At 50.9% G+C, this 11,893-nt stretch overlaps 1 protein-coding gene across 4 annotated transcripts in view; it reads right to left on the bottom strand.

The window, feature by feature from the left end:
* Positions 1 to 7,115, bottom strand: part of CUNH15orf52 (chromosome unknown C15orf52 homolog) — a 33,435-nt gene extending 26,320 nt beyond the window's left edge. The window contains exons 1-2 of one of the 4 annotated variants that reach the window (XM_017726293.1): positions 6,694 to 7,115; positions 1,196 to 1,249 (exon numbers count right to left, since the gene is read on the bottom strand). In XM_017726293.1, the coding sequence (XP_017581782.1) occupies positions 1,196 to 1,249; positions 6,694 to 6,768 (129 nt within the window). In that variant the 5' untranslated portion in view covers positions 6,769 to 7,115. Of the gene's footprint in view, positions 1 to 1,195; positions 1,545 to 6,693 lie in introns of those variants that run through there. The other 3 variants (XM_017726295.1, XM_017726294.1, XM_017726296.1) reach the window with 3 other exon arrangements.
* Positions 7,116 to 11,893: the final 4,778 nt, after the last annotated feature.

Below are 11,893 nucleotides of genomic sequence, written 5' to 3'. Positions count from 1 at the left end.
TCTCCTCCCCTTTACTAATGAAGCCATTAAGGTGTTTCTCTCTGCACAACCTGTTTCAGCAAATGCTGGGAGCTGTGAGCGAGAGGTGGTCGCTCGCCTGCACACCCGGGCCCCGCAGCGTGCGGAGCCCACGCTCAGCTCCCAGGGGCTCACCCATTGTACACTTCAGCCCAGTCAGCGTTTGCTCGTCAGCTGCCTCCCCGAGCCAGCCAATAACAGGGGGCCGTGCCCTCTCCTCCGCTTCTGGAACGAACCTGCTGCCCCAGCCCGTGACGAAGCTGATGCTCAGGGTGAAAAGTGGCTCCACCGTGCCCTCCCCAGAGTAAAGCTCTTCCGGGGAGCCAAGGTGCCCGTATGTCACCGCGACAGAGAGTTATAAATGGCTTTGGCAGAACAAACGTGAGATGGCTTTGAATCAGCAATCAGCTGAACCCAAAGCCTCCCCAGCAGCAGGGCATAGCCACAGAATGAGAGGCCTCATTCTATGGCAAATTAAAATGTCACAAAAGGAGAAAATGGAAAGCTATCGGCTTCAGGCTTCAATTAAATGACGACATCCCGTTGTGTCACAGCCCCTATCCTAAGTGGCACACACACTGGCTACGCAGCTCCTTGGGGGCTGGAGGGACTCCTCGCTTCAGACTGTCTCTGCATGCAGTGTTTTCCCACACACTTCTATGATCGCCTGCTTCTACAGCGAGACCTCGGAGACAGCAGGGTTGGGAAACTGTGAAAGGCAAGAGGTGGGGGGAGGGAAAGGGGACAGGAGCGGCCCGTACTAACGCTCTTCTGCGTAAGCAAATGTATCCGCTCTTTTTAAGAAATATCATCCTCCTTGACAGCTGCAGCTGAAGCCCTCACCAGCACAGGCACCATCCAGCACTGCCCGTGTTTCTGTTTGTTATCTGCCTCCCAGGAGGCACATTGTCTCGAGCCAGCCACCGCAACCTGCCCCAGCGAGGGATGCAAACCCCGGCACCCAAAATGCGCCCCCTCCCAGCACCCCTCCCCATGGTGCGGTACGGCTTGTTTGCTCCCTGTGCCAGCTGCCAGCCAGGCGAGGCAAGAAAACGACAAAGCGACAGCCACCGAAAGGCCACCCTGAAGGAAGCGAGTGCGAGTCCTTGCGTGGCCTTTTGGGGTGAGGGACCCCAGCGCCCGTGCCCCTCCCTGGCCCCGCGCAGGCAGCACTCACAGCTCGGTGCATGTTGGCCATCGGCGGCGGAGCCCGGTGGATTCCAGAGCAGAGCTAAAAGAGGAGAGCCATCAGACGGCCTTTCTCAGCACTGGTTGCACAGCATACAAGATCATGTTTTGATTACAAAAGCCTCGTCTGGGCTCCCAGCCAAGAGCACTGGCTGCCTAATATACCAAGCACAGACAGGGTTTGGAGTGCCTGTGTCCTCCTCTCCAATCTCACTCTCTTTTTAAAAGAAACACTCCCCCTTTTTTCCCCCTCCTGACTCCTTTTAACTTCCTGATGCCACAAGCCCTCGTTCAAAGTGGGAAAAGCCGGTTGAATAATGACGGATGGATCAGGCAAACAGCTTGGCTTCGCTGCGTGGCCATTCACAGGGTCGTGTTGTTTGTTATGCATGGCTGGCTCCACGCCTGGCGGGCCAGGAAATATCTGGGGTCCTGGATGTCTTCTGAGTGTGAGTGTGTGCAACAGCCTGCATGGGAAAACATGGGTCAGATTTGCCTTTTTCTGTTTAATTTCAGTATTCTCTGGGAATGATTTCCCCACTGTTAAAGTGGGCCTTTCTTTCAGGAAGGAGCAGAAGAGTGCTGTGGGGTGGGCATCACCAGCTGGCAGCAGGACTAGCAGGAAGCACACAGCCAAAGCAGAGGGACTTCTGTAAGTCCCTGTCTGAAAGCTGCCAAAACAACCCTCAGAAGAGTCACAAGTAGCACAGGGGCTTTGAGGGAACAGCATTCAGCTGCTGCATCTTGGGTTTGCCATATGAACCCTTACCTCACCATAGAATATCCCGAGTTGGAAGGGACCCACAGGATCATCCAGCCCAGCTCCTGGCCCTGTCCAGACACCACAACAATCCCACCCTGTGCCTGAGAGTGTTGTTCAAACCATCCTTGAGCTCTGGCAGCATTGGGGCCATGACCATTCCCTGGGGAGCCTGTTCAGTGCCTGACCACCCTCCAGGGGATTCTTTTCCTGATATCCAGCCTAACCCTCCCCTGACACAGCTCCAGCTATTCCCTCAGCTCCTGTGCCTGGTCACAGAGAGTAAAGTTCAGAGCTGCCCCTCTGCTGTCCCTTGTGAGGAAGCTGCAGACCCCAATGAGTCTCCCCTCAGTCTCCTCCAGGCTGAACAAACCTCAGCCACGTGTCCTGGCCATGTGCTACAACCTCCCTCAACACAAAGTGACTGCCCTCTCCCTCTGTCCTGAAGGACACAGATCAAGTGTGAGGCAAACAGGAGATGGAAGCACACCAGGCAATGGTTTTTTGCCCAAGGACTGATGCACACCCCAACTTTAATGTGGGCCCTGCTGTGTTCATATGTTTAAAAAACCAAGCTGTCTCACTGCTGCCACTGTCCCCCTCTAAGAACTCCTCACAAAATCCGAGAAGTCTGACCCGAAACCCAGAGTGGTTTATGGGAAACTTGCCAAAGACTTTGCAGAACTCAGAATCTGGTCCCTTCTCTGTGCAGACTTGGGCTGTTGTACATCACAGCTAAGGCACTGAGGAGCTGGAAGTACAGTTTAGTAAAAAGCTCTTGGAGGGACAGACTGACCCATATTAATTAGTAGCTACTCAGTGACTAAAGGAAATTGAAACCATTTCCAAGGCAGTGCCTCTGGATTCAGGCTTGATGAAGGAAAGGAAGACTCTGCTGTGGGTAGAAAATTGAGCAAAAGACACAAGAGCTTTGCTTGAGCCCAAGCGCTTGTTAAGAGGTTTGTGGTGGACACAGCTGTGCAGGAGATGCAGAGTCACGTGGAGCTTTACCTTGCCCAGGGAACACAGGGGAACTGTGGGGTGGCGCTGCCTTGGTTTTCCAAGCTGGCACAGTCTCTTGTGAGGGTGGAGTGATATCCCATTTTTGGCTGGGTTAGTGGCCACAGGGACAAGGTCAGCCCAGGGATTGGGTTGAGTCAGGGAATCACTGTTCATGGAAAAACTTTGTCCAGCACTGGTGCATTATCCTGTTCGTGTGGTGGTCGTGTCTCTGGCCTCAAGGAGACTGCACAATGTGCTAATGCCAAGGTTCAGGTTAAAACAGAGACCATTATCCCAAACTCCAAGGCCAGGTTCTGTGTGCAGTGCAGGCTGAACACCACGTGCAGCTGGGTCCATTGTGCTGCCCATGTCACGCTCAAATTGTCAAGGCTTAAGCCAAGTGCTCACAAGGAGTTTCTCCAGACTTCTCCAGACCTTGCAGCCATGACATCCTATGTCCCTGCCATTCCTGGCAGTGTGGCCAAGCTCTTCCAGCAATAAGCAGTGCCATGAACAGGGGTGAAGATCCCTAAAATACCTTTGCCTTTTCCTGATGCCCCTGGAGAGCTACACTTCCCTCCAGGGCAGTGTCGGCTGCTCCTGACCGCAATACAAAGAGCTGACACGTCTCAGCTGTCCTTTACCATGTCTGAGTGGCACAAATGACAAGCACCTACTTCTGCATCATCATCTGAGATCAATGGGAATCCTCAGTGAACACTGCAGACACAGAAACCCTGGGGCAAAATGGCCCAGCCAAGGGAGCAGCATCTGTAGATGCATTAGTGCGGCAAAACAGGCTGGTTTGGGGACCAGCTTGTGCCCTTGGGACAGTCACAGGAGAAAACAGAACCCTATAAATATGCCAAAATTTATGGGGTTATGAATATGCACTTACATTTGATTATTCCCAGCACTGTGGCCAGGACAATCCCAAGACTGGCACTGCCTTCCCATGAGCCTACATCAGGCTATGGCCAATCCTTCCGGACCATCACCTGGCACCAGGGATCCCAATACCCAGAAGTCTGCTTTTGGGAAGGAGAGGAGCCAGAGCAGGTCCCTAGTCTCCTGCTCTAGTGAGCAGGGTGTGCTGGATGCGTGCCATTTTGGGAGTCCTGCAGGACTTCAGGACACACTGAATCCTGTTGACAGGAACACCCCCACTTGGGTGGCTGCAGGACACCAATCCTGCTCTCTCCAGCCGTTGGTGGCAGCGATTTCCCACATGCACTAGCCTGACAGAGTACTTCAGGCAGCGAGTGTATCCTGCATCCATGTGCAACAGGAAGGACGTCTGGAGAAACCAGCTTCATTACTCACTCAGCAATTTGTACCCCACCCCTGGAGTTAATCCCTTTATTCTTTAAAATCACAGAAGACCTTTCATAGGTGGGATGGCCTAATTCTGGGCTCTCTTGTGCTCTGGCTGGTCCCATCTCTGAAGCTGCTCAGCACAGTGGGCACATGGAGTGTACCCAGGTTGGCTCTGTGGTTTCTGCTTCAGGGATCTGTCAGCTCTTGCTAACCTCGGGCAGCCCCTGAAGGAGCCGTCCCCAGGGTGGACAGCAACTTTCTCCAGGAAAGCCTGGAAGCTGGAGGAATCAGGAGGATATAAAGGGGGTTTTGCTGCATTGCCCTGCTGTGGCTGCACAGCACAGGGGCTCAGCTGACTATCCTTAAGCACAGCCTCCAGCTGCCTACTTGGAGCCCTTGCTTTGCACTTGGGGCAAAGTTTGTGGGAGATTTTTCTGGGGCAAAGGAAGCAAAGCAGGGCAATGACCTCTCCATTTTGTGCTTGTGACAGTGAAATAGTCCTTTTCTCTAATCGTGTGCTGCAAGGCCTTTCATTTTTGGCACAAAGAACCATCTCTGACAGGAGTCTGCCATCTCCCTGCTCCAGGACAGCACTCAGCAGCTGGCACAAAGCTTTGCCCCATATTTTATCAGTAAGACTGTGTCTCTCTGCCTTACACAAAGACTGAAGGAAAGACTCTGATTCTTCAAAAAACGCAAACCTGTCTGCCCCGAGAAGCATTCCTGGCATCCCTTCATCAGCCCTTCCACCAGCAGGAAGTGCTTTGGTGTGAAACCCTCCCTCCTTTTCTTTTTGCACTCCGTGAAACTCCTCCAGAGCACTCAGTACCATGCTGCCACTTTTCCCAGTTGCACTTCACCCAGCCTTATTCTGGCTCCTCTCCATTTTTTGCATGACCGCTACCGAGTCAACAGATGGCACTCGGGAACTGCTGGGAGGATCTGGGAGGCAGCTGCCAAAAGCCCACTGAAGGAGCTGAAGTCTGGCTGCTGTGGGAGGCTGTTTTTGTATCATGTGTCAGGACTGCAGATAAGACACAGGGACGAGTCTCAAAGCACGACTGTGTGCAGCGATGTGCTGCCCGAGGCTCCTGAGCTGAACTAGCAGTCCTTCTTCAGGCCTTAGACAGAGGGAGGGATGGGAACACAGTGTATCAAAGAAGAGTTCCCGGAGGCCTGGAGGCATCCTTCCTACCAAACTTCCCCACAATAAGCCGATTCCTCCAGCGTCCCTTGCCTCCCCCAGCTCCGGTCCTTCAAGCAACTGCACTGCAGGATAAAAAAGGGGTTGAGGTGTTTCCTCCGGCCAGGAGAAAGGTCAGCATATTCCCTCGACTGGGAGGAGGGACCAGGCAGAAACCTTAAACAGGCTTTAGCTGAAGAGACTCATGGGAATCAAAGGGCTGCTGAGACATTTGTTTTTAAATGGATCAATATACAATTAAAATGAAAACTACCAAAGAGAGTTAAAGGATGTAATGGCAGCTGGGTCCTGCTTAAAAGCAGTAAGGATCATAGCTGCCTGTTGGTACTTCCCACAAGGATACCAATAATGGCACAGCACAGAAACATCTCAGGATGTGCAGAGCAGCCCTCTTCCCATTTGGAACAAGACAACCCCTCTTTTCCCTTTCCATGTGCATCATCCCAACCTGCAGGATCCTCAAGTCCCGTGGGTGAGTTCTGTGCATACCCATGTTTAATGCCACCTTGAAAAAAACCATGATCTTGTCAGCTCTGCCAATATTTTCTGCTCCTGAAAATTTGTCATTCCAGTGTAAGACCTCTGAAGTGGTCATAGGCTGAGCAAATGAAAAATGAATCTGTCCACTTAGTTTCTCCCACTTGCAGACGTGCTCAGCAGAGACAATAGAGGTTTGCTGACCCTGTTCGCTACCCAGCCTTCAGATGTAGGACACAGAACCCAGCCTTGGAAGGGTGTGAGACTGTGGAAAGTGGCCAGGACAGCCAGTCAGGCAGGTTTTTTCATCTTTTATGGAAATGTAGTCCTTGGGGAAAGCATGGAATGCTGCATACAGCAACTTGTTTGCCCTGTCATCAGCAGGGGCCCAGGGAGGTTCCCCATTCCAGCCCATGGCTTCAGCCCAGATCTAGGAGGACACAGACAGCCCAGTGGCCTGGGTTCACAAGCTGCACAGGAGCAGCCAGGAGCCAGCTTGCCCTTGACATGGTCACGTGCCCTTTGTGAACACCAAAAAGTCAAAATTATTCCACGTATGGCTGCTTTGAGGCTACACGAGTGGTAGTGACCCACTTTTGAGTCTGATGGAAGAAGAAACAAGTGGCAAATTCGGTGCCTCTCATCCCAGCCAAACTCCATTAAAGCCTAACAAACCATCTCATTTCCCTTTGCCAGCAGAACTCAAAAGCAAGCTCCAGAGACCAACCTTGGCTCCAGGGTCTGGACTGGACTGAAGACTCTCCATGGGCTCCAGCGGCGCCACTTTGCACAGATGCTGCATGGATTCGGACTGGGCTCAGCAGCAAGACTGGCTTTTCTTGTGCGGAAGGTCACAGTGTGCAGCTGATTGGGAGGACAAACACAGGAAGGACCAGCCTGCACAAGGCTCAGAGACACCTGGGAGGGGAGGAGATGAAAAGGGGAGTCAAAGTGGCAATTAAATATTAAAGGACCAGTTCAACAATAATTACTACTTGGGTGGAGGGAATGGGTGGAGGTGCATGTGATGCCTGGAAAATATATATATCTTTCCAACAACGTTAGAGTGAATATAAAAGCAAACCTTTACTTGAAAGCTTTCAGGTACACAATATGGCAAAAATCACATGTGGTATAGTAATTCTACAATTTTTATAAGGTTAGTCAATTAGTATACTTATCATATACTGTCCAATTAAAAGGTTAGTTGGTTAGGTAATAATTCCTGGGGTCCCCAGTGGAAGTAGTCCAGAGCTTTCTTTTGCCCCACTTGTGTTATGTCTGGTCCAGATTCTGGTCAGAAAACAGAGCGTCCTTGTAGTTGGTTCTCTTCTTGGAAGAAGACTACACAATATTTAGGTTTATAAGGTTAGCTTATTGTTCCTAAATGTGGGGAAGAAAGATAGGAAAAACACTAGAAGCTACAGCCATGCTTTAGCAATCTACAAAGCTACAAATATATGAAAAATATAAAATGCTAAAAATCTTAGGCATCACATGAAGCACGTGCAGACTTGCTGGGGCTATGCCTGGCTGCTGAGTGCTTCATTCAAATGGCAGAAAGCTTCTGGAAGTGCAAATAATCCCTGCCCCAGCAGGATGGAAATCATCATTCAAGAGGGTGATACCTTTCTCTGGGCATCCATTTTGGGTCCCTGAGTGAGCTCCTGAGCCAGGTGATTCTCCCTTGGGAATGTAGATATTTTGCTGGCCCTTCTGACTTGATCCTGCAGCAGGGCTGAGATGTTGCTCAGGCCTGGGGACACTGTGCAGTCCAAACACATGGGATTAGGGTGGGCTACAATACAGGGTTTAGAACTGGGTTAGTAAAAAGGAAAAGTTCCATTTCCTTTCTCCCTAGAATATTTTGTTCCATTCAGTACCTTCAGAAGTAATTGATTAAAAACACTCTTCCTTTGCCCTGTTGTTATTGAAACCTTTTGATGAGAAAGGTTTGGAACACCTAAAAATGCCTTTTTTCTGGAAGCACCAGCTGAAATTCTTGGAGCATTTCTGAAGCTCAGTTACTAACCAAAAAAAAAGCAGAAACATTTAAACAATACGAAAAGTGGAACCTTTCCACTCCACTCATGTATCTGCTCTTGAGGCTAAAGAACTGGTTTTCATCCCCCCAAGGCTCTGATCCTCCTGAAATGAGCCATTTCGGCTGATTTCCTCTCCAAAATGTCAGCTGGGCCATCTCTGGATGACACTGACTCGCTGGCACTGGTGCCATTGGGACCTTGTTTAGGCTGTGAAGGTATTGTAACAGGCACAGTTAGTCAAGGTGTCGCATATCCCAGCACCTTCTCTGGCCTTCCGCAGGCTGAGAATTTATGTTCCAAATCCTCATAGGAAGAATATTTATGTGCAAGGGATGAATTACTCTGGGATATCTCAGGATGCTCGGAGGGAACTGGCTCGCTGTCAGTCACGCTGGGAAATGGTGTGAACATATGGGCAGCTTCAGAGCGAACGTGGCTGCGCTCCTAGCACACAGCACCGGGGAAAATGGGACAATATTGCTACAGTGAGACTTCCCCTGCCAAGACAAAGCTGAATTGGGTCTCCATGGGCCTCCTGCCCCTTCAAACACACTGCAAATTCAGCACATCTCTTATTTGCTTCAGTTTGCAATGTACTGGAGCCCAGAAACATAACTGCCATATGCCTGCAACCTTCTCAGACTTGGTCTTGGGTCAACAGCTATTCACAGGTTTCCAGAACTGCAGGAGCCTTGCAGAACCCTGAGAAAGAGAGAAGGGCCCTGCACGGATCTCTCTGTGCTGTGCTGCATGTGGGTCATGCTCCAGCACACACCCTGGGCAGAAATAACGACTGACAAAAACGGCCTGTGAGCCTGATTCCTGAGCCCGTTTCAACTTCATGCCTTAAACTGGTGCATACTGGTGAGGATGCTTCTTATTGACACAGACAAGTGCACAAATTTTGGAAGGTGATGGCTGCTCCAAGCCCATCCCAGTACAGAGTGGTGACAAACGGCACTGAACAAATAGGCACTAAATCTTATTCTTTTAGGGAGTTATACTTGTAAAAATTCAAAATTTTGTTGCACCTATGAACCAGAAAAAGGTCATCATGGGCCAGGAGCCGGAGGAAAAAGGTGGGCTCTGTGAAGTGCAAACATCTGCAGAGACACATGTCCTTCTGTGCACAATGAAATTGCTTATGCTGTGCTGCTGGGACAGCAGCAAATCAAACTGGCTGTGTAGAGGAGACCCAACATCCATCTGGGCCCTTCTCTTCAGGCACCCAGCAACAATGGCTTGGTGTAAAATGTAAACATTCATACTAACACCTCTGACTCAGGCCCTGGAACTCAAGCCATGACTAAAGCACTTTATGTCTCTAAATTAACCCCTCCTGAAGTTGCAGAGGGTGGGCAGCTACATTCACCTGTAAAATAAGCTCTGCACAGGGAAGTGACTGGGGCTCAGTTGGCTAATGCAGCACTGCCCCTGCCAGAGAGCTGTTCTCTGGCTAAGGAAGCAATTTCAGTGGCCGAGACAATGGGAGGTTTATGCAGCAGGAGCAGCCAGGACTGCTGCTGTACCCATGGAAATCTTCCAGCACAGGAGGTGTCTGGCACACTGTCACTGGCTTCAAGCAGCAGAAATACCCTGGCTCTTTCATTGCTCCAGTGAGCAGTGACAGACCAGGGTTCATAAGCTGGCTGCAGATCCACGAGCCGTTGCACATTGCCTGGAAACCAGCAGTCTGCTGCAATCTGAGGCAGCTGCGCAGTGATACCCAGCCTTGCTTTGGCCATGGTGACTTCAAGGGCTTGGGTGTCCATGAAACTCATGACATGGGTGGTTTTGCACTGTCCAAAACATCATAGTGGTGTCACCACTGCAAGCTGTCAGCTTTGAGCATGGTTTCCGTGAGATGCAAGGTAGCATTGCATGCAGAAAGAGAGGCAGGGATGCATCCCAATCCAGAGACTGATCTGGACCACTTGGCTTCCATCCTGCTGACTCACCCATCATGGTTTGCCAGGCACTGTGAAAGAAAGTTCCTCTGAATGAAGGATGGTCTCATCTTGATGGAATTGTCTTGTGGGAAGCATTTATGTTTCTAAAATAGTCTGGGAGCCCCATTAGCTTGTCCTTCCTGCTCACCCTTGGGTTGTTTCTGTAAGGAGAGGAAATACTGCAATCAGCACATGCCTCCCCTAGAATGACACTGAGATCTGCCCCACCAGTCTCAAACTGGCCAAGCACACGGAGGTCACAGAGTGGCAATATTCCAAATGGCACAACGCATTAAGGAGAGCATCAGCTTCCGGCTGATGGAAGAGGCACCTTCTCCTCTGCTGCACTGCAGGGGCAAGAGCCAAGCAGGTTTTGAAGTAAGGGACAACTGGATTCCCAGAGTTTGGCCACCACAGCCGGTCCTTCCCAGCCCTGGCCATGCAGCGGCAGCCTCAGGAGGGACGCAGGTAGCCCTGCTGCCTGACTCAGGCAGTGCTTTGCAGCCAGCTGGGGCCACAAGCCCTGCTGTAGTCCCTGGCTAAGGGCAATGAAAAATAATTAATCCATGTGTTGAATACCTTGCAGCAGTACAGAGGAGCTGCCAAGCTGTGGGAGTGAGGAAGCGTGATCACCCCCACTTCCCAGACAAGGAGTTCACACCTCGGGCTGAGCCAAACTAAAGCTGTAAGATGTGCCTGTCTGTCAGAAGCAGTGGGATGTTTGTAATCCAGCTGATTCCCACCATCCTTGCAGCTCCCATGGCTCTGTTATTATCATTACTGTTGCAAGAATTATTATTTTGCATTGGGAAGAATGAAAAAGAAGTATCACCCATGTCCTTGTCACCACATTAATGCCAGCCAATCTTTTCAGCAGATACTAGGTTTCAGTCTTTCCTGCTGGGCCACACAATACAAGCTGCTCTAGAGCTGCTCCTTGCAGTGGATCTGATCCTAGCAGGCAAGTGACATTTCTGTGGCTAAGGCTCAGAAGAGCGGGCTGGTCCCCCGTGGCCCAGCCCAGCAGGGAGCGCCACGCTGGGCCAGTGGTGCTGCCAGTAGCCTGTCCTCGAAACTCCCTCCTGCTGGATTTGGAGAGGTGTCAGTCTTCGGTGGGAGAGAGACACCCACCTTGGCATTAGGAAAAGCTTTTTGTTCTTTAAACTGCCTCAGGCATTTAAGTCATTAAGGCAGGAAGGACTTACTCTAAGCAGCTAGAGGATTAGTGGGAGTTATAGGATACTCTCTGCTCTAATACTCTCCCTTTTTGCTTCAGCTGTTCTGTATGTGTGAAGCAAAGAGGATGCCACCCTCACGAGAAAGAAGGTCACAGCCACTGTGAGGTCCACAGACATGGCCACAAGGAAGAAGGTCAAAACCATCCCCACAGCCAGACAAAGGATGATGACAAGGGAGAGGAGAAGGTCGCTGCCACTCCCATGGCCATACACGCAGATATGAGAAAGCCCCAAGCCCTTCCTACACAAGCTAATGGCATGGTCATTGGTACGAGAGCAGCTACAGAACGAGCAGCCACCTTCCACAAGCTCTGTGGGAAGCTATCCCCATGCACAAAGGGACACATGTAGCTACCACCCACCTCAGAGCAATGTCATGGTATCAGTAGACAAGGACAGATGGATCCTGCAAGGAGGTGGACATGCCTGACCTCCCTGTGTTCTCCATGCTTTCAACTCAGTTGTTTCAAACCTACCATCTACTTCATAAAATCATTTACTTATTTAATGCTGCTAAGAGCCAACATTTCAAAACGCTGCCCTGCACCTGCCACACAGGGCCAGGAGCGATTCTGGGAGCATTCCCAGCCCGGGCCAAGTAGGAGCACAACTGCGGGGATGAGGGACTTGTCACCCAAAGGATGCCCGGTGCCCCGAGCTGCTGTTCCGCACCCACACGCTCAGCCCCATCCCCG

The sequence above is a fragment of the Corvus brachyrhynchos genome, unplaced genomic scaffold, assembly GCF_000691975.1.
Source record: "Corvus brachyrhynchos isolate BGI_N302 unplaced genomic scaffold, ASM69197v1 scaffold281, whole genome shotgun sequence".
In the NCBI taxonomy this organism is placed as follows: Eukaryota; Metazoa; Chordata; class Aves; order Passeriformes; family Corvidae; genus Corvus; species Corvus brachyrhynchos.
The sequence above is the reverse complement of the archived record's forward strand: the minus strand, read 5'-3'. Positions and strand labels throughout refer to the sequence as shown.